At 44.8% G+C, this 21,175-nt stretch overlaps 2 protein-coding genes across 2 annotated transcripts; one reads left to right on the plus strand and one right to left on the minus strand.

Moving 5' to 3' along the window:
* The first annotated feature begins 20 nt into the window (after positions 1–20).
* On the plus strand, positions 21–2,429 carry LOC136535271 (uncharacterized). The gene has a single exon (XM_066527566.1). It carries the CDS (start codon positions 55–57, stop codon positions 2,269–2,271), a length of 2,217 nt encoding a protein of 738 aa, XP_066383663.1. The 5' UTR covers positions 21–54; the 3' UTR covers positions 2,272–2,429.
* A 14,508-nt stretch (positions 2,430–16,937) lies between these two features.
* Positions 16,938–18,818, minus strand: LOC136535266 (uncharacterized). The gene is made up of 5 exons (XM_066527562.1): positions 18,540–18,818; positions 18,169–18,270; positions 17,864–18,061; positions 17,348–17,455; positions 16,938–17,045 (listed from the first exon to the last, which is right to left on the minus strand). Exons 1-5 carry the CDS (start codon positions 18,816–18,818, stop codon positions 16,938–16,940), a joined length of 795 nt encoding a protein of 264 aa, XP_066383659.1.
* Positions 18,819–21,175: the final 2,357 nt, after the last annotated feature.

Genomic DNA, 21,175 nt, shown 5'->3' on the forward strand with positions numbered 1-21,175 from the left:
AGACACACGTCCACGGAGAGGGAGGGATCATCTATCATCGAGCAAGCAGCTAGCATGCATCTCTCGAGCGCTGCGCAATGGTGGGACGAGTGGCAGCTGCGCATCCTCGTCCTCGGCAGCCTGGGCCTGCAGTGGTTCCTGGTGCTGGCTGCCCCCATGCGCAAGTACAGCATCCCGCTGTGGCTGCGACGGTGCATCCAGCTGGGCAGCGGCTGCAGCGACGCCGTGGCGATCTACGCGCTCGCCACCGTCTTCAACCGGCACGCCAACGGGGCGGTGGCCGGCTGCTACAATGGCGAGGCGGACGTGCGCAAGCCGCCGAGCATGCTGGAGGTGCTATGGGCCCCTGTCCTCCTCATCCACCTCGGCGGGGTGGAGGAGGTGTCCGCCAGCAACATCGATGACAACATGCTGTGGATCCGGCAGACCGTGACCCTGCTGTCCCAGGTCACCATCGCCCTCTTCGGCTTCTACAAGTCGTGGCCTGGCCCTGGCTCCGGCTCCGGCGATAGAAGGATGCTGGCCTCGGCGGTCCTGCTGTTCATCCTTGGCATCCTCAGTGTGTTGGAGAAGCCCTTGGCTCTCAGGGGAGCTAGGATTGATCCATTCACGGCCATGTCGTCGGTGATGAAAGGAGCGAGGGTCAAGCCTAGCGCATGGTGGAAGTGGTGCTTCACCGAGCTCAGCGACAGGTACAAGTGCTGGAAAAAGCTGCCGGAAGGCGACGCGCCGATCCTGTCGCAGAGCGACCAGGTCGAGATGATCCTGTCGGACCTGTCGCTGTTCGCTGCCGAGGCCACCCTGCAAGCACAGGGCAGGGGTGGTGGTGGTGGTCACGAGAAGAATATCCTGGAGCCTCTCAAGATAGAGAAAGACGAGACGCTCAAGCCCATGCTTCGTCAGGCGTTCGGGCTCATCTACACCAGAGCGAACGTGATGTTCACGCCCGCCTACTTGGCTTGCCATGTGCTGCTGGTTCCATCCCTGCACATTGCCGCCATCATGCTCTTCGCGACGAGCCAGCAGAAGCTGCAGCCGCAGCAGGGCCAGGGGTACAAGTACAACAGCGGCGGCACTGTTGATATCAAGACCACGTACATTCTCCTGTGCTTCACTGCTCTCCTGGATGTCCTTGGGGTGTTGATCAGTAAGCTGTGCGACTCGCTCATGTTCAGAGGGAATGTTCCAGTGTTGTGCGAGAAGCTTGCCGGGTATAACCTCATAGGCTCAGTGCTCCAGACCACAAGGACGACGACGACTATTGGGTGGCTACTCAGGTGTGCCAGGCGCATTTGTTACAAGGAAGGTTATTCTCGTGAGGAAAAAGGGAGTGCGTCGTTGGGCCCTTCGGTCTCGGATGCTATCGCCCTACAGCTCGTGAAGGTTTTCGTCGAAGTCAAGAACGTCGACCTCGCCAGTTACAGAAGCTTCACCAAGAGGGACTACTGGACTATGGACCAAACGGAGAGGCTGCTCAAGACGGACTATTACTCCGAGAACATGGATCAGCCGAAGAAGGTGCCCAACGTGGTGATATGGCGAAGCCTTCGTAAGACGCCATTTGACGAGAGCGTCCTCATCTGGCACATCGCCACCGACCTCTGCTTCCGCAGCAAACCTCCGAGGCACTTTAGGTGCAGGCCTCTGCATGCGGAGGTTCTTCGTGAGGCGTGCACGGAGGCAATATCCAACTACATGGCCTACCTCCTCAAGTTTAGACCCGACATGCTGATGACCGGCAGCAGGCAGCTTCTGTTCACCGAAACCACCAAACAGATGGAGCGCATCATCACCCAGGCCACCAAAGACATGACGGAAAAGGAGAAGCAGCAAAAGCAACCACTCTCCGACGAAATCCTCCTAGACAAGATCAAGAACGAAGCAGCCAACCTCAAAGAAAAAGAGGCATACACCGTCATCGACGATGCTTACAAGCTCGCGGAGGAGCTTCTGCGCATGGAGGACGCCGATGACCGTTGGCATTTGATGCACCGTGTGTGGGTGGGCATGCTCTGCTACTCCGCCAGCATGTGCAGGGCCTACCTGCACGCCAAGAGCTTGGGAGAAGGCGGGGAGTTCCTCTCCAAACTCTGGCTCCTCATCTCGCTCCAGGGGGCCAAGACCTTGGCAGACAAGCTTCAAATGCCAGAAAAAGAACAAGGGGACGACGATCTGGACGACCAAAAGCGGGAACAAGAATACCAGGGCAAGGAAGGTACGATGCCTCGGTGGTATCCGATAGCCAGAAAGTTTCACCGTCAGCCATATTGATTTATTTGTTGTTTATTTCCATATCCATTGCTATGTTGCTCTGGTCTAGCTAGTGTGCATGCTGCTTGCTTCTATTGCAGTCGGTCGTGTGTGTTCATTCGTAGTCTAATAATAATACCAATAATGATAGTCTGTTGAGCCTGTACCTCTAGTTTAGCAGTGACATTATATACACAACAATATTGTTTTTTATATCCTCACTACGTCCGTAGGAAGTGTTTCTCTGCGAATGCTAAATGCTAAATGATTGGTTCACTGCTACAGAGCAGGCAATCCCGGCCTAACGGCACATGACTGTTGGGTATGTTGGAGCCGACAGTGATCCATCTTCACTAATGGCTCGTTAGGCTAGGATCCGATTAATGATTGTGGATTCGACAGACCCAACACTTAAGACACCTATCACTGTTACGAGTGGAGGCATAACCCGACAATGTCCCGGTTAATTACATCCACCAACCGACTGTGTTCTAGTTGGGATATTGCTTCCAGTTTAGGCCACCAACCTACAGTTCTAGTTGGGATATTGCTACCGGTTTAGGCCACTAGCTGGCATTGACATGCTAATACCATGTTGTGGCTTGATTCAGCAGCGTCATAATGGTATCATTGTAGGGTTTTGGGTTGGCTCGACAATGTTAAGGACCATTGGATCCATCTCTTACCACCCACTAGTGCAGGAGTGAGCATCAGTCCCGGTTGGGAAAACCCCTTTAGTTCCGGTTTCCCAACCGGGATTGCGAATCCAGAACTAAAGGCCCCCCTTTTAGTCCCGTTATGGGAACCGGGACTGAAAGTGGACCTTTAGCCCTGGTTGATATTACCAACCGGGACTAAATGGTCCCCCAGATCTTGCCCTGGGGCTGGCACGTTTAGTCCCGGTTGGTGTTTCCAACCGGGACTAAAGGTTCATTTTTTTCATTTCTTTCATTTTCATTTTATGGTTTCTTTTTAATTCAATTCTTTTTTATTTCGATTAGCTTTTCGTATACGAATTCTACGCTGCTAATATACGTCCATAAATACATACGTGTAAGGTTCCGTTCGAGCATTATACATAAATAACACACTAAAATGTATGAAACTATATATACAAATATTTTAAGAGGTTGTACGTGCATGGAATATGTACATAATAAAGTCACAAAAACCTTGTACTCATGTCATTGGGATGTCATTCAACCCGAATCTTCAGTCGTATGACTACTAGGTAATAATTCTTTAGGGTCATAGTAATACGCACCTTTGGGATCTCTGACCCAATCCATAAGAAATCCTGACAATGCCTCTTGAATTGTTTTGATCTGGTCACATCGCAGAACCTTTTGCTTCCTCTATATATTCAACCTTCAATTCGAATGAACAGAAAAGTATGAATATATATATGATTATATATATCAACACAATGGTAATAAATTGTGTATATTTTTACGTACTTCGAGGATCTCTTCTAGAGTTCTCCTTGAGTATTCCATGAGGAACTCACAGACGTAGTATCCACATAAGTTGTTTCCCGATCCCTGCTGCAGACACCACTTTACGAGAAAAAGATTCATCATCAACCAATGAAACATGGTAATAATGAATTGAACTAAATAAAGATGCGGTGACCTAGCTAGTACTTACTGGGTATTGAACTATATCCAGAGGCACTTTCCAATGACCATAATGGTGTTTCTGGGCGAACTTTTTCCAAGCACTGCCCAACAAAATAAATAAATAGAGTTATATCAATAAAATGGCATAAGAGAGTATACGGTGTGTGATACCGAAATTACCACTGGAGAATATCTATCATTTCTTGGTAATCTTCTCGGGGTTTTATGGCTGAGTCAAAGATCTTTACAAGACTCCTGGGCATATCGATGACCAGTAGTATCCAGTGAAAGCTACATGTTTATACGTAGGCATAACTTATTAACTAAAGTCAACATGGAGTAAGCAAAATAAAATGGGACATTAACACTCACTTGAAGTTGTAAGGAAAGAGTATCAGTGTCTTGTCATGTTGCTTATCTAAGAACCTAAACAGATTCTTCTCCACTTGAGTTCGCCATCTATCATATGGAGTAACCGTGTCTCTGAATGTGCGATTCGGATCCATAAAACCAACATCCGTTAACTTTTTTTCTTTATTTTCAGCTTCTCATACCTGCATTTATATAGTACAAAAGAATATATATAGTGTGAGGATAACTATATATAGACAACGAACTAACATGCAAGTTACTTTCAATTGTAGAAACAATCACTTACAGACACCAGCAGTTGAGGAGAGATTTGTCGAGAGCGTCCCGGTTTAATAGTTGGTGTAATTCATTGAACTCAATATGTACAATGTCATAGCCATTGAAGTAATGCTCTGGTCTAACTCTTGCAAGAAGCCATGCCTCTTTCTTCGCACACGCATTTAAGTACCACTTGTTTAACAAGAACATTTGCGTACCCAGTGATGAATAGGACTTAGGGTTGACAAGACTCCTACCATACACATAGGTCCGGTAAATATTAAATTTGGCTGTTGGTATCGATCCTCCCCCAATGAGCTATTGAGTTGTGAGACCTGTTGTGTCCATGAAGTCTTGGAGTGCCTCCCTATCGATTGGACCTCCTTGTGCGTTTGTACAATCATCCTCAACAACTAGCGGGTCGATAGATTGCTTATATTGCTGCCCGAGCCGTGCAACATCTTTCCCTGCTCTCTTTGCTTTCAGCGACGCCTTATATGACTTATCAAGAGAGCGTTCATAGTCCGATAATGGCGGGGGCTTACATGCCTCACGCCGCTTTTTCTCCACTTCACTGACTCTTTTCCTTAGTTCTCGTTGAGCTATGTAGTGCGGCTTTGGCAATTTTTTCATAAGTTCCTTCTTCTTTTGCTATTGATTCTGCTACACTTTGCCGCCAGTTATCCAAATCTTTTTGTGCTATGCTTTTGATTCCTCTTCAGACTTCTCGTAAGGTAGCTTCTCCGGGGACTTTGTTTTACAGACACCAGAAAAAGATGATTGAACTTCGTAAGCCTTCGCCACTATCAGACTATGACCGCTCCCTCGTGAAGTCACATGATGCAGATAAGAAAAGGAAAAGAGCATCAGGGAAGGATGTCCCACAGCTCGGACAACAGAAGCAACCAATGCAAAATCTTGTTGTTGCTAATGAATATGGTTTCAACATAGAAGTCTATCGACCAGACAACTCTAGAGAAGTGTCGGTTCAAGCCCTTAATGCTTTTTTTGAAGATACTAGTTTAACCTTGGATCAATTGACGAGCAAAGCTCCAATCCAGAACCTGGAAGTTGATACCTGGAAGACTTATAAATATGGCAAAAGTCTGTACAACCCTACGGCTCTGAATGAATTGGGTACGCAAATGTACTTGCTCAACAAGTGGTACATGTAGGCGTGTGGCAGGGGTGAGCAGTGGATCTTTGTCAGATTTAGAGACCATCATTACTTCCGTGGCGATGACATCTTACATATTAGTTTCGAAGAATTGCATCAACTATACCACGTGGACGCTCTGGACAAATCAATCATTAGCTCCTTTTGTTTGTAAGTGATTCTTACTTTTATTTAATAAACTCACTTCCATGCGTACGTGTATATAATTATCCTCACATGTAACTTATATTTATATACAGATTCCAGATGTCAGAGCTCCAAAGAATACAAGACACTAGTGTTAGCTTCATTGATCCTTATATCGTATTCAAAACCGGTATTATTGTCAAGGAGCGGTGGGTATCTGAAGCACAGGAGAATATCATGATGTTCTTCGTGAAGCAGCACGACAAGACAACAATTCTTTTCCCGTACAACTTTGAGTAAGTGTTAATAATAATGTAGTCTACATATTTTATGTAATATCAATACAACTTATATGCATGTACGTGTGTGTATAAACCAATGTAGCTTTCACTGGATACTCATTGTCATTGAGTTAAACTCAAGTCGGTTAGTAATCTTTGACTCGTTGAGAAAAGAGCGGGCACTATACCAAGATATGATAGACATTATCCAGGGGTAATTTCGATCTCTCGCGCACAACTATTATTGAATAGACTTTGCCATAATTTATTAACGATCGTACATTATTGGTGGCACAGGGTTTGGAAATAGTTTATTCGGCAACATCGCAAGGATTGCAAGGCACCACTTAATGTAGTTGAAATACCAGTAAGTTGTACTATATACACTTCCCCACGTGTTTAATTACTATATCGTACTTCAATTTATGTATGAGATGATGAGAATAATCTTCTTCTCGTACAGTGGTGTTTGCGGCAGCAACCAGGTAATAACTTGTGTGGATACTACGTTTGTGAATTTATCACTGCGCACATAAGAAGAACTCCTAAAGATGTCCTTAGAGTACGTATATATCAATTATTTATTTATTTTTAAATGAATATATATATATATGTATTAATACTTTTCCTTTTATTTCAAATGCAAGACTGAATGGTTGAAACGAAGGGTCATGCAAAAAGACCATCTGAAAGCAGTTCAAGAGTCAATAGCAGGATTTCTTCTAGAAAAAGTGCTAAATCCCAACGGCGAGTTCTACTTTGATCCTAAGGAATAAATGATGTAAATTAAATGTTTATTGATATCGTTATTTTCGAGAACAAGATTATGAAAGTGTTGTATATATACATATATATATCTATAATATATATAGGTTCATACTTTATTCGAATATAATAATGCTCGAGATGAGAATTAGATGTAATTATATGCGTGCGTGTATTTATATTAGCAGCGTAGAATACGTACATAAAAACATATTATATATTAAACAAATACGTGTAACTGAACTGAAAACAAATTAAACAAAAACAAAGAAAAAGAAAAGTAACCTTTAGTCCCGGTTGGGGTTACCAACCGGGACTAAAGGGTGCGGCCACGTTTGCTCGGCTGGAGGGCCTTTAGTCCCGGTTGGTAACACCAACCGGGACTAAAGGTCCCTCTTTAGTCCCGGCTCGATGACCCGGGACTAAAGGTGGCACCTTTAGTCCCGGGATCGTTGTCCCGGCGCGGTAACCGGGATCGTTGTCCCGTTATCGCCCGGGACAACAAGTCCATTCTGTAGTAGTGAGGGTACAAAGAAAGGAAGGCGTTGCTATAAATTATTTTTGTAGTAGTGATGCATGATTTTAAAGTCACATTATTCCCACACATGATTAAAGTACACACCAAATTAAAGCAGAATGTTATCCCAACAGTGGAAGAACTGAATTAATGTCGGTTCGACTGTTAACTAAATTGCAGTCTTTGCATGACTAATATTCTTCTTTCGACTGTTGAATTGAAGACATTGCAGGGTTGTTTGGATAGTGGCCCAAAATTTTACCTGGCCAGGAAAGGCAATGTCTGCCCTGTTTAGTTTCCATCCAAACAAGCCTTGCATGCAATACTGTATTACAAGGGAAAACTGTAAGCATATAAGATCGATCTGTTGGTCAAATAATTAATTACTGTATATCAGAGTGCAATTGTGGCGCGCGGTTGGACAACGATTAATACTGTGACCATCACGAAAGGAAGGAAGAACATCGAAGGCGGGAAAGTTCAGAGACAGGAATAACTGACAACAAAGCAGGTATATTTCTTCTCTAATACGTTAGCACTTGGAATATTGCCACGGAAGAGGGCCGGGCAGCAAGATCGAAGCAACATATACATAGAAGCAAAGTTCTAGTAGCAAGAAGAGAGTGTGACGGCTTTTCTCTCTTCTTCTTTTCCTTTTTTCTTTTGTTTTGTTTTTAATTAGTTGCAGACTTAAGCATGCCCTTGAACCAAACAGCTGGGGTTATTTATGGAGAGTTGACTGGTTTTATTGTTGATGAAAATTTTGTTGATGATAATTATTGTATGTTAAACTGGTGGACTGATGTACGTAGTGTGTGTGTGTGTGTATATATATATATATATATATATATATATAAAATTGGTGGAGTCGATGGCAAATAAATTAGTTTTGGCTGTTGAGTACAGAGATTACACTAACAAGGAGAGCATCAGAGCAAGATAGAATTTTAAGTTTGTCAAAGGTGTATCGAATGGCTAGACAGCTACAAGAAAGGATATACGCGCGCGTGCTCACAAGGAATGATTTGCTCAACAGGGAATTGAATTACTCTGGCAAACACGTGGCAATGGCATATCCAATATTAATTCATGTGATGTGATCCTTCAGCTGCTGCCACGAAATGAAAATTTGGACTGGGCAGGCCGCACTTGCTGGATCGTGCAAACGGTTATATATCTTTAAATATGGGAGTAAAATTCAGCAATTTTAATGGCACACAGAAAAATCATAAAATTTCTAATGGCACTGAGGGAATTGGTTCTTAACATTCTAAGTACTCACAGTGCTGACGATCCAACAACAGATAGCACCCACATTGACAATGTTAGTTTATTCAAAAAGCAAAAGTAAATTAAAGCAGGGCATCTGTAACATGTGAGAACTTAGAATATCACCATGACACGCAAAGGGCAGCGAATGCAAAGAGTTTTCCACTTTAATCTTTGTATAGATCCTATTTCTTTTGAAAAATTCAGCACGGGCACAGCTATTTCGCTTAAGGAGAACGCATGCGGTTTTACACAAGAAAACTCAGAAGAGTCACGTTAAGGATTAAACCATATATCTCAGGGATTTCGCTTAGCCTTCTTTGGTTTTTTGTCTCTGAAGTTTTGGAAGGGCTACACTATATCTAATTAGAATTGGAGCACTTGTGACTAAATATTCTTCTTTCAACTGTTGAATTGAAGACATTGCGGGTTGTTTGGACGATAGTGGCCCAAAATTTTACCTGGCTAGGCAAGGCAAGGCAACGCCTGCCCTGTTTAGTTTCCATCCAAACAAGCCTTGCATGCAGATCGATCTACCAGCAGTTGTGGTGCGCGGTTGGACGATTAATACTGTGACCATCACGAAAGGAGGGGAACATCAAAGGCGGGAAAGTTCAGAGACAGGAATAACTAACAACAAAGCAGGTATGTTTCGTCTCTAATACGCGTTAGCACTTTGGAATATTGCCACGGACATCAAAGGGCTGGGCAGCAAGAAGCAACACATAGAAACAAAGTTGTAGTAGCTAATAGAGAGTGTGACCGCTTTTCTCTTTTCTTCTTTTCTTTTCTTTTTTACTTTTGTTTTTGACAAAGCGTGTGATACTAATAATAGAAATAAAGTAGGGATATTTAAATGTTTGTTCCACTGTTTAATGGAAGGCACACATTATTGCATTGTAAGGAAACACCCAACACGCATGCATTATAAACACTAGTGATCGGTATAGGTGTAACATCAGGGGCAGTGATACACAAACACCAAAAAAGAAAAGACAGACTTGAGTGGTGGTAGTGACACTCTCAAAACTAGACATAGACACATCAAGAGCTAACAATTAGGGCCTGTTTGGCAGGGCTCTGGCTCCTCTGAAAATGGCTCCGGCTCTGGCTCCTCTGAAGGAGCAGCTCCTCTAGAGGAGCTGAAGCCGTTCTGGAAAACGTTTGGCAAAACGGCTCCTTCGCACTAGACGACGTGAACCCACAGCAAGGAGCCGTGCGAAGCTCGTTTTTGAGGCTTCTCCTGCGCAGGCAAAAAATGGCTTTGACTCTTGACCGGCTCTCCATGCGGAGCCCTTTTCAAAACAGGCATTTGGCACAGCTCCTGCAGGAGCCAGAGCTGAAGCCCCTACAGGAGCCCTGCCAAAGAGGCTCTTAAGCTGCTACTTGGGTAGATCCGAGAAACATGATTGACATTTTGAGAGCTGTGCAATGGTGGGACGAGTGGCAGCTGCGCATCCTCGTCCTCGGCAGCCTGGGTCTCCAGTGGTTCCTGCTGCTGGCAGCCCCCATGCGCAACTACACAATCCCTCGCTTGTTCAGATTCTCCATCTGGGCGGCGTACGTGAGCGCAGATGCTCTAGCGATCTACGCTCGCCACCCTCGCCATTCCAAGGCGAGCAGCATCAGCAGCAGCTGCAGCTGCTGTGACTCCGGGAACAAAGGAAGCTCCCTGGAGGTCCTGTGGGCGCCTCTCCTCCTCGTCTACCTAGGTGGACGGGAGGAGATCACCGCCTACACCATCGAAGACAACGAGCTGTGGACGCAGCATACCGTGACCATGGTGTTCGGACTCGAGCGACCGGAAGCTTGTACCGCACCGTCTTGGATGCTATCACCTATCAATTGGTGAAGGTTTTCAAAAAAGGTAAAAACGCTGACCTCTCCAGTTACACAAGCTTCACCAAGACGGACTACTGGACTGTAGACCAAATGGAGAGGCTGCTCAAGACCAAATATTACTCCAAGAAGACGGACAGCACCACCGCCGTTTCAACTGATCACTATGAGATACAGTAGCTTTACTCGTCAAAGGCTTTGCCGAATGTAACACTCGGCAAAGAGCACACGGCGTATATTTTAACGGCAAAGAGCTCTTTGCCAAGTGTCAATCAGCGGGCACTCGGCAAAGCCTTTTGCCGAGTGTCAATAAACACTCGGCAAAAATAAACTCTCAGCAAAAAAAGTTAACGGGATGGCACGGTGACGTCTCTTTTGCCAAGTAAACGACGGAAAAACACTCGACAAAGTTTCTAAACTTTGCCGAGTGTCAAGCCCAAAACAATCGGCGTAGTTCTAAACTTTGCCGAGTGTCAAGGCCAAAACACTCGGCAAATTTTTAGACACTTTGTCGAGTGTCACACCCAAAACACTCGGCAAACAAGCGGGCAATGGCCAGATTTTATGGTCACTTTGCCGAGTGTCCATTAGAATACATTCGGCAAAGCCAAAACACTCGGCAAAGAAGGTTCCCAAAATAACAGAAATTGGCCTCTTCACCGAGTGTTTTGGCTTGACACTCGACAATGTCTCTCTTTGCCGAGTGTTACACTCAGCAAAGCGACCAATACCCCCTTTTTTACTAATATGTCACGTATAACGGACCCCTCTCAATTCACAATAAACCATCACAATTCACAATAAACCATCATCACATGCATAATTATGTCACAGGCATAATAAACCATCATCACAATTCACAATAAACCATTATCACAATTCACAATAAACCATCATTACAGGCATAATAAACCATCATCATAAGTCACAACTAAGTCACAATAAGCCACAAACGCAAATGCAATCACTGCGGAGGCCCTTGAAACCACTGCGACAAATCCGGGTCTTGAGGCTGATTATTTGGTGCCGCCGATTGATTCTGCACAAAAGAGAAGAGATTGCATGTGTGAGACAAGATTGATATTTATATGTGATGCACTTAATATCTAAGGTTCCTTGACACATGGAGATTGCACTTAATTCTGCACAAAACAGAGAACTATGGAGCCCAAACTAATCCTAAGAGTTTAGTTGCAATATTGCAAATGCACATGCCCAATATCATCCAGCCGACTCGTGGACCAAAACCTTTCTAAGCAAAGCATCAAGACTACCCACGACTCTACATCTCTACCTAGTCACAAAAACATGCAAAGTATTCAATCTAAAGTTCTCTAAGTCAATTTGTGCTAACATCTAAAGTTCTCTAAGTCATTTTGAGCTAACATCTAAAGTTCTCTAAGTCAAAGTATTCAATCTGCAATATAAGGTGTCAAGTGACTCACAAGAGTAGTTGTGGGTGGCTGAGGTGGAGGGAATAGCATCGGTGGCGGTGGCAAAGGTTGATCCATACTCGATGCAAAATTCTGCATGTATTGGAACATTTGGTCCATCCTCAACCAATTTTCTTCCTCTATCTTCTGCCGCTCGGCCTCTATCCTCTGCTGAATCATATGCTCCATCGTCAGTCATTGTTCTTCCTCCATGTTCTGCCGCTCAGCCGCCACCCTCTGCTGAATCATCTCCTCCATCCTCGCCTCCATCTCCCGTTGCTTCGTTTCTGCTTCCACCCGGGCCTATAATATTTTATCCAATGTTACAATGCAAAGCTAAAGTACGTAACAATCAACAAACGATGAATAAACACAAAAATAACCTAGAGAGCCTCCATCTGGAATTGTGTAGTGGTTGGCCGTGGGTGTATCGCCGAGCTCGAGCTCGTGCTCCTTGCTCGGATCTGGGAGAGAGTGGGAGTAGAGGCCATGTCGATTGTACTGTCGTCAATCCAGTACCGGCCTTCCTTCTTGCCTCCTCCCACCCTCATCACAATTTCTCCATCAAGATACTAGGTGCTCGGATCGAACTCTGACCCATGAACCTCCCTTGCCATCACTGTGTACTCAGTGACGCGGCTGTGGATGCTGGGATCGCTGTACGCCTCGGGAGGGTCCTCCGGGTTGAAGTCGATGTTGCCGTCGCCTTGCCCTTTTTGGACAGAACCCATGCCTTGAACTAGGAGCAAGGTTGGCCATCATGTGACGACGACTGCGGTAAAAATGCAAAATGATTAGAAATTATGCAGAATTGAGCGTTAGAATAAAGAAATAAATTCGTGTACCTATTTTTCCTGTATTCGTCGAGGCTTAGGCTGCCTTGATGGTGTGATGCACGTGGCATCAGCAAATGCCGATCTTGGCAAGCGTTGTGCGTCTCCACCGCCCCCCCCCCCCCCCCCGTGGCTCCAACCACTTGTCCACATGTTTCTCACTATCTTGCCCCTTTCATGTATAATTGCAAAATTAAGCATAATTAACCAAAAAGTGGGGTTATTTATAGTGACGGCAATAATTATTGTATGTTAAACTGGTGGACTGATGTACGTAGTGTGTGTGTGTGTATATATATATATATATATATATATATAAAATTGGTGGAGTCGATGGCAAATAAATTAGTTTTGGCTGTTGAGTACAGAGATTACACTAACAAGGAGAGCATCAGAGCAAGATAGAATTTTAAGTTTGTCAAAGGTGTATCGAATGGCTAGACAGCTACAAGAAAGGATATACGCGCGCGTGCTCACAAGGAATGATTTGCTCAACAGGGAATTGAGTTACTCCGGCAAACACGTGGCAATGGCATATCCAATATTAATTCATGTGATGTGATCCTTCAGCTGCTGCCACGAAATGAAAATTTGGACTGGGCAGGCCGCACTTGCTGGATCGTGCAAACGGTTATATATCTTTAAATATGGGAGTAAAATTCAGCAATTTTAATGGCACACAGAAAAATCATAAAATTTCTAATGGCACTGAGGGAATTGGTTCTTAACATTCTAAGTACTCACAGTGCTGACGATCCAACAACAGATAGCACCCACATTGACAATGTTAGTTTATTCAAAAAGCAAAAGTAAATTAAAGCAGGGCATCTGTAACATGTGAGAACTTAGAATATCACCATGACACGCAAAGGGCAGCGAATGCAAAGAGTTTTCCACTTTAATCTTTGTATAGATCCTATTTCTTTTGAAAAATTCAGCACGGGCACAGCTATTTCGCTTAAGGAGAACGCATGCGGTTTTACACAAGAAAACTCAGAAGAGTCACGTTAAGGATTAAACCATATATCTCAGGGATTTCGCTTAGCCTTCTTTGGTTTTTTGTCTCTGAAGTTTTGGAAGGGCTACACTATATCTAATTAGAATTGGAGCACTTGTGACTAAATATTCTTCTTTCAACTGTTGAATTGAAGACATTGCGGGTTGTTTGGACGATAGTGGCCCAAAATTTTACCTGGCTAGGCAAGGCAAGGCAACGCCTGCCCTGTTTAGTTTCCATCCAAACAAGCCTTGCATGCAGATCGATCTACCAGCAGTTGTGGTGCGCGGTTGGACGATTAATACTGTGACCATCACGAAAGGAGGGGAACATCAAAGGCGGGAAAGTTCAGAGACAGGAATAACTAACAACAAAGCAGGTATGTTTCGTCTCTAATACGCGTTAGCACTTTGGAATATTGCCACGGACATCAAAGGGCTGGGCAGCAAGAAGCAACACATAGAAACAAAGTTGTAGTAGCTAATAGAGAGTGTGACCGCTTTTCTCTTTTCTTCTTTTCTTTTCTTTTTTACTTTTGTTTTTGACAAAGCGTGTGATACTAATAATAGAAATAAAGTAGGGATATTTAAATGTTTGTTCCACTGTTTAATGGAAGGCACACATTATTGCATTGTAAGGAAACACCCAACACGCATGCATTATAAACACTAGTGATCGGTATAGGTGTAACATCAGGGGCAGTGAAACACAAACACCAAAAAAGAAAAGACAGACTTGAGTGGTGGTAGTGACACTCTCAAAACTAGACATAGACACATCAAGAGCTAACAATTAGGGCCTGTTTGGCAGGGCTCTGGCTCCTCTGAAAATGGCTCCGGCTCTGGCTCCTCTGAAGGAGCAGCTCCTCTAGAGGAGCTGAAGCCGTTCTGGAAAACGTTTGGCAAAACGGCTCCTTCGCACTAGACGACGTGAACCCACAGCAAGGAGCCGTGCGAAGCTCGTTTTTGAGGCTTCTCCTGCGCAGGCAAAAAATGGCTTTGACTCTTGACCGGCTCTCCATGCGGAGCCCTTTTCAAAACAGGCATTTGGCACAGCTCCTGCAGGAGCCAGAGCTGAAGCCCCTACAGGAGCCCTGCCAAAGAGGCTCTTAAGCTGCTACTTGGGTAGATCCGAGAAACATGATTGACATTTTGAGAGCTGTGCAATGGTGGGACGAGTGGCAGCTGCGCATCCTCGTCCTCGGCAGCCTGGGTCTCCAGTGGTTCCTGCTGCTGGCAGCCCCCATGCGCAACTACACAATCCCTCGCTTGTTCAGATTCTCCATCTGGGCGGCGTACGTGAGCGCAGATGCTCTAGCGATCTACGCTCGCCACCCTCGCCATTCCAAGGCGAGCAGCATCAGCAGCAGCTGCAGCTGCTGTGACTCCGGGAACAAAGGAAGCTCCCTGGAGGTCCTGTGGGCGCCTCTCCTCCTCGTCTACCTAGGTGGACGGGAGGAGATCACCGCCTACACCATCGAAGACAACGAGCTGTGGACGCAGCATACCGTGACCATGGTGTTCGGACTCGAGCGACCGGAAGCTTGTACCGCACCGTCTTGGATGCTATCACCTATCAATTGGTGAAGGTTTTCAAAAAAGGTAAAAACGCTGACCTCTCCAGTTACACAAGCTTCACCAAGACGGACTACTGGACTGTAGACCAAATGGAGAGGCTGCTCAAGACCAAATATTACTCCAAGAAGACGGACAGCACCACCGCCGTTTCAACTGATCACTATGAGATACAGTAGCTTTACTCGTCAAAGGCTTTGCCGAATGTAACACTCGGCAAAGAGCACACGGCGTATATTTTAACGGCAAAGAGCTCTTTGCCAAGTGTCAATCAGCGGGCACTCGGCAAAGCCTTTTGCCGAGTGTCAATAAACACTCGGCAAAAATAAACTCTCAGCAAAAAAAGTTAACGGGATGGCACGGTGACGTCTCTTTTGCCAAGTAAACGACGGAAAAACACTCGACAAAGTTTCTAAACTTTGCCGAGTGTCAAGCCCAAAACAATCGGCGTAGTTCTAAACTTTGCCGAGTGTCAAGGCCAAAACACTCGGCAAATTTTTAGACACTTTGTCGAGTGTCACACCCAAAACACTCGGCAAACAAGCGGGCAATGGCCAGATTTTATGGTCACTTTGCCGAGTGTCCATTAGAATACATTCGGCAAAGCCAAAACACTCGGCAAAGAAGGTTCCCAAAATAACAGAAATTGGCCTCTTCACCGAGTGTTTTGGCTTGACACTCGACAATGTCTCTCTTTGCCGAGTGTTACACTCAGCAAAGCGACCAATACCCCCTTTTTTACTAATATGTCACGTATAACGGACCCCTCTCAATTCACAATAAACCATCACAATTCACAATAAACCATCATCACATGCATAATTATGTCACAGGCATAATAAACCATCATCACAATTCACAATAAACCATTATCACAATTCACAATAAACCATCATTACAGGCATAATAAACCATCATCATAAGTCACAACTAAGTCACAATAAGCCACAAACGCAAATGCAATCACTGCGGAGGCCCTTGAAACCACTGCGACAAATCCGGGTCTTGAGGCTGATTATTTGGTGCCGCCGATTGATTCTGCACAAAAGAGAAGAGATTGCATGTGTGAGACAAGATTGATATTTATATGTGATGCACTTAATATCTAAGGTTCCTTGACACATGGAGATTGCACTTAATTCTGCACAAAACAGAGAACTATGGAGCCCAAACTAATCCTAAGAGTTTAGTTGCAATATTGCAAATGCACATGCCCAATATCATCCAGCCGACTCGTGGACCAAAACCTTTCTAAGCAAAGCATCAAGACTACCCACGACTCTACATCTCTACCTAGTCACAAAAACATGCAAAGTATTCAATCTAAAGTTCTCTAAGTCAATTTGTGCTAACATCTAAAGTTCTCTAAGTCATTTTGAGCTAACATCTAAAGTTCTCTAAGTCAAAGTATTCAATCTGCAATATAAGGTGTCAAGTGACTCACAAGAGTAGTTGTGGGTGGCTGAGGTGGAGGGAATAGCATCGGTGGCGGTGGCAAAGGTTGATCCATACTCGATGCAAAATTCTGCATGTATTGGAACATTTGGTCCATCCTCAACCAATTTTCTTCCTCTATCTTCTGCCGCTCGGCCTCTATCCTCTGCTGAATCATATGCTCCATCGTCAGTCATTGTTCTTCCTCCATGTTCTGCCGCTCAGCCGCCACCCTCTGCTGAATCATCTCCTCCATCCTCGCCTCCATCTCCCGTTGCTTCGTTTCTGCTTCCACCCGGGCCTATAATATTTTATCCAATGTTACAATGCAAAGCTAAAGTACGTAACAATCAACAAACGATGAATAAACACAAAAATAACCTAGAGAGCCTCCATCTGGAATTGTGTAGTGGTTGGCCGTGGGTGTATCGCCGAGCTCGAGCTCGTGCTCCTTGCTCGGATCTGGGAGAGAGTGGGAGTAGAGGCCATGTCGATTGTACTGTCGTCAATCCAGTACCGGCCTTCCTTCTTGCCTCCTCCCACCCTCATCACAATTTCTCCATCAAGATACTAGGTGCTCGGATCGAACTCTGACCCATGAACCTCCCTTGCCATCACTGTGTACTCAGTGACGCGGCTGTGGATGCTGGGATCGCTGTACGCCTCGGGAGGGTCCTCCGGGTTGAAGTCGATGTTTGCCGTCGCCTTGCCCTTTTTGGACAGAACCCATGCCTTGAACTAGGAGCAAGGTTGGCCATCATGTGACGACGACTGCGGTAAAAATGCAAAATGATTAGAAATTATGCAGAATTGAGCGTTAGAATAAAGAAATAAATTCGTGTACCTATTTTTTCCTGTATTCGTCGAGGCTTAGGCTGCCTTGATGGTGTGATGCACGTGGCATCAGCAAATGCCGATCCTGGCAAGCGTTGTGCGTCTCCACCGCCCCCCCCCCCCCCCCGTGGGCTCCAACCACTTGTCCACCATGTATTCCCAGCACAGGGTATGCTGGGTGCACCAGTACGGAGGCACCTACGTCATCAAGTGTATGACATGTGAAAAAATAAAATTAAGCATAATTAATCTCATAAAAAGTAAGTATTAATATTCTATATTTACCTTCAAGAATTGTTCCCGGGTCAGGTTCATTGTTCTTGCCTCTTCTTTTTTAGCCTTCACCCCTCTGTATTGAGCATAGTAGTCGATGATGGCCTGGACGCGCGCCTCGTAGTGCATGTCCTTCACGAGCTTCTTGGCGCCATCTTCAGAGATGGAGGCCACCTTGGCCTCATACCCCTCCTGACATCTGTAGAAGTCCTGCATATAGACACGATGTATACAGTCATTACTTCAAGAATGTCCAGTGAATGTGATGTATTGAGCAATGTAGTGCGAGGAATACTTACCCAAAACTAGCCCTTCACCCGCTCCGCCTTGTTGGGGAATACCCTGCCGTCACGATCAGCGGCGTCACGGGCGGCGACGTAGTGGTCCCACGTGTTGGCCGACTCCTTCTCTTCGCCGAACTGCACTAAGCCAGGGAAGTGTAGCCTGCACAAAAGGCCAAGGATGCCGTTGACCTTGCGGTTGTGATCACCCCCACTGACCTTAATCCAACCCCTGTCCAAGTGATTAAGATAAATTATTAGTTTTCATTGTAATTTTCAACATATCAAACGAAAAATTAGTGAGAACATCTAAAGTTACTTACTTTTTCCCATAGGGTTGAATCATCGGGCGTCCTCTCAAGAGGTATCGGTCGCCTCAGGAGGGTCGAGGGACCTCGCAACTAGACCTGGGAACCAACTGCCTCCTCCTCCACCTGCTCCTGCTCCTCCTGTACATCCTCGTCACCAGAGGCATGTGCGGAAGGTACCTCGTCCTCCTCAGACGACGACGAGGAAGCTACAGGCGATGGGGGCCTCGCCCCTTTAACATTCCCTTTACCCTTCCCTTTGCCCTTCCCTCGACCCCTGCCTCGACCCCTCCCTCGACCTTTCCCTGAAGCTGACCCTGAACCTGTAGCTTTGAATTTTTTGTAAAGCGCCGCGATCTTCCTCGTACAGCCCACCATTGTTCAATCACCTGCAATTAAAAAGAGTAAACCAATTAGCATAGATAAACAAAACATACTTAGAAAGATATGCAAAATAAACTAAACATACTTCAAAAATAACATGTATGACAAATAATAAATAAATTAGTATGGCTCATATATGTATTAGAAATAATCATCATGATCGAGATTAAGTCTCATCATCACTATCACGCGTGTCGATATAATCATGCCCGTGCTCCGAAGGAGGAATGTCGTCATCACTGTTATTGCCTAAATGTAATCACTGGGACTTCACAGCCATTAGGCGTGCAATGGCATCCAGTTGAGAAACCTTGGTATGCCCGTGTAGGGGTTGCTGTGCCGCAGACATGTCGTAATACGCCTTTGCGGTAGCCTCTGGCTCCTCCTCCCTGCGTCCTTCATCGAAGTATGCTTCATGATAGTCATTTAACATGTCTCCTACTCCAGCATCATCATCATATTCCTTGATGCGTTGTCTCACAACCTTGTCTCTCCCACGATCGGCTTCACCATGGTAGTTTCACCTGGTATAGTCTGTCGTAAATCCATTCTTGCAAAGATGTTTACCCAAGACCACCTTGGTTTGCCGACGCATGTTTGCACATTTGCTGCAGGGCACCAAGTGACACTAGCTCCTTTAACCCTTGCAAATGCCCATTTCAAGAAAGCATCGGTCTTGTCAATCCATTCATCGGTCAACGAAATCTGACTAGAGCGGCCCGTGTACATCCACTCACGGTCATCCATCCTCTAGCATATCAGCAAGTAATATAAAAAATCACGTTGCATCTACACGTTCCTATACTGTCTAATAGGTGAAGATAGGTCCTAATCCCACCCGAGGATGTGTAGATGGGGTTAGTTTCCATACTCTACTCCTATCCGTGACAGAATTTTGGCAGCACCTCCCGCTGTTCTCCAAATACATGTCCTGGAAGGGAGATTGTGTATCCGGAGAATAGTAGGGAGATGCTGCCGAAACTCTATCACGGATCGGAGTAGAGCATGGAAACTAACTGTATCTACACATCCTCGGGCTGTCCAAAAAACGTGGACAATTCGAAATAGATACGGTTATAGATATGCAAAGATCTGCATATTTCCAACCGTATCTCTTTCGAACGGGAGACACCTAGCATGGTTATGTAATATACGAACATGATACAGAAAGAAGGGTCTTTGATGCCTCACCTTACTGTCCTGCAAAGTGACGAGTTGAGGACGTTGCAATAGCCTCTCCTACAATAAAACATAATAGTGTCAAATCTAAATTTCGACAGCACCTCCCCTGCACGGGGAGGTTTCCAAAACCTACAACAAATAAAATGGCACGATGGCCGACAACCACATACACTCGGAAACAAATGGCACGATGGCCGACAACCACATACACATCTTATACCTTGCAAAACGACGGCAAGTTGTGGGGTGGCGGGAGGGCAAGGCAGAACCAGGTGGCAGGGCAGGGCAGGGAGCGGCGGCAAAAACCTACAAGTTGAAGATAATAGAGAGCTAAATGCATCGGGTCAGTAAGTTTATAGCGAGATCATTAAAAGAATGGCAATCATTGGCATGGAAATATGCTCAAGTTAATAGTACAACATCACTGTTTGCTGAAGTGATGTTGCTTGTATGTGTATGTCTAGTTTTAACAATTTCGACATATGGAGATTGCAAGAGCTAGCTAGCATGGTTCTTGCGCCTTATCTCCTAGGCAGCATGGGATGATGCAAACATTATTTCCATTTGAGCTTTTACAGATCCATCAAATCAGCCTTTTGATCTCAACATGATATGGTTCGCGCCTAGCTAGCTATTAATATATATGAATTGTATCCAATCTGGTTGTGTTACAGTTGAATCCTTACTCAATTCAGGACCAATAGCAACTAAACACATATCAAGGATTCAACGGTAACACAACACTCAGTGCTGTACATTTCCAACTCAGATTTGCAAACTTGCCAAATAAAAAACAGAGGTGAATGATTTGGTACAACTCGATTCAAGCTGGAGAGTGAATGATTACTGCTTGTGTGTGTATTTCAAATCACACAAGCTTAAATTTGGTACACGTAGCGTGACAGCTAATGGTTACTAGTGGCAGTATGTCAACCCTTCACCTCTAGATTATTACCGTTGGGTAACCACATAGGTTTTGGGATAACTACTATGACTCTCTAGCAATCAATCATATGCCAACAAATTATAAAATAATTACGCTTAATAAGTATCTAGAAGTAGCTGGTAACTAGTGAAAATTATGAATAAATTTCAACTCTTTTCTATTTAAAAAATAGCTTTTTCTGGAAATAAGAGTCTCAGTTTCATCATGTCTCAACATCAAATAT

This window comes from Miscanthus floridulus, unplaced genomic scaffold (assembly GCF_019320115.1).
Source record: "Miscanthus floridulus cultivar M001 unplaced genomic scaffold, ASM1932011v1 os_2644_1_2, whole genome shotgun sequence".
Lineage (NCBI taxonomy): Eukaryota > Viridiplantae > Streptophyta > Magnoliopsida > Poales > Poaceae > Miscanthus > Miscanthus floridulus.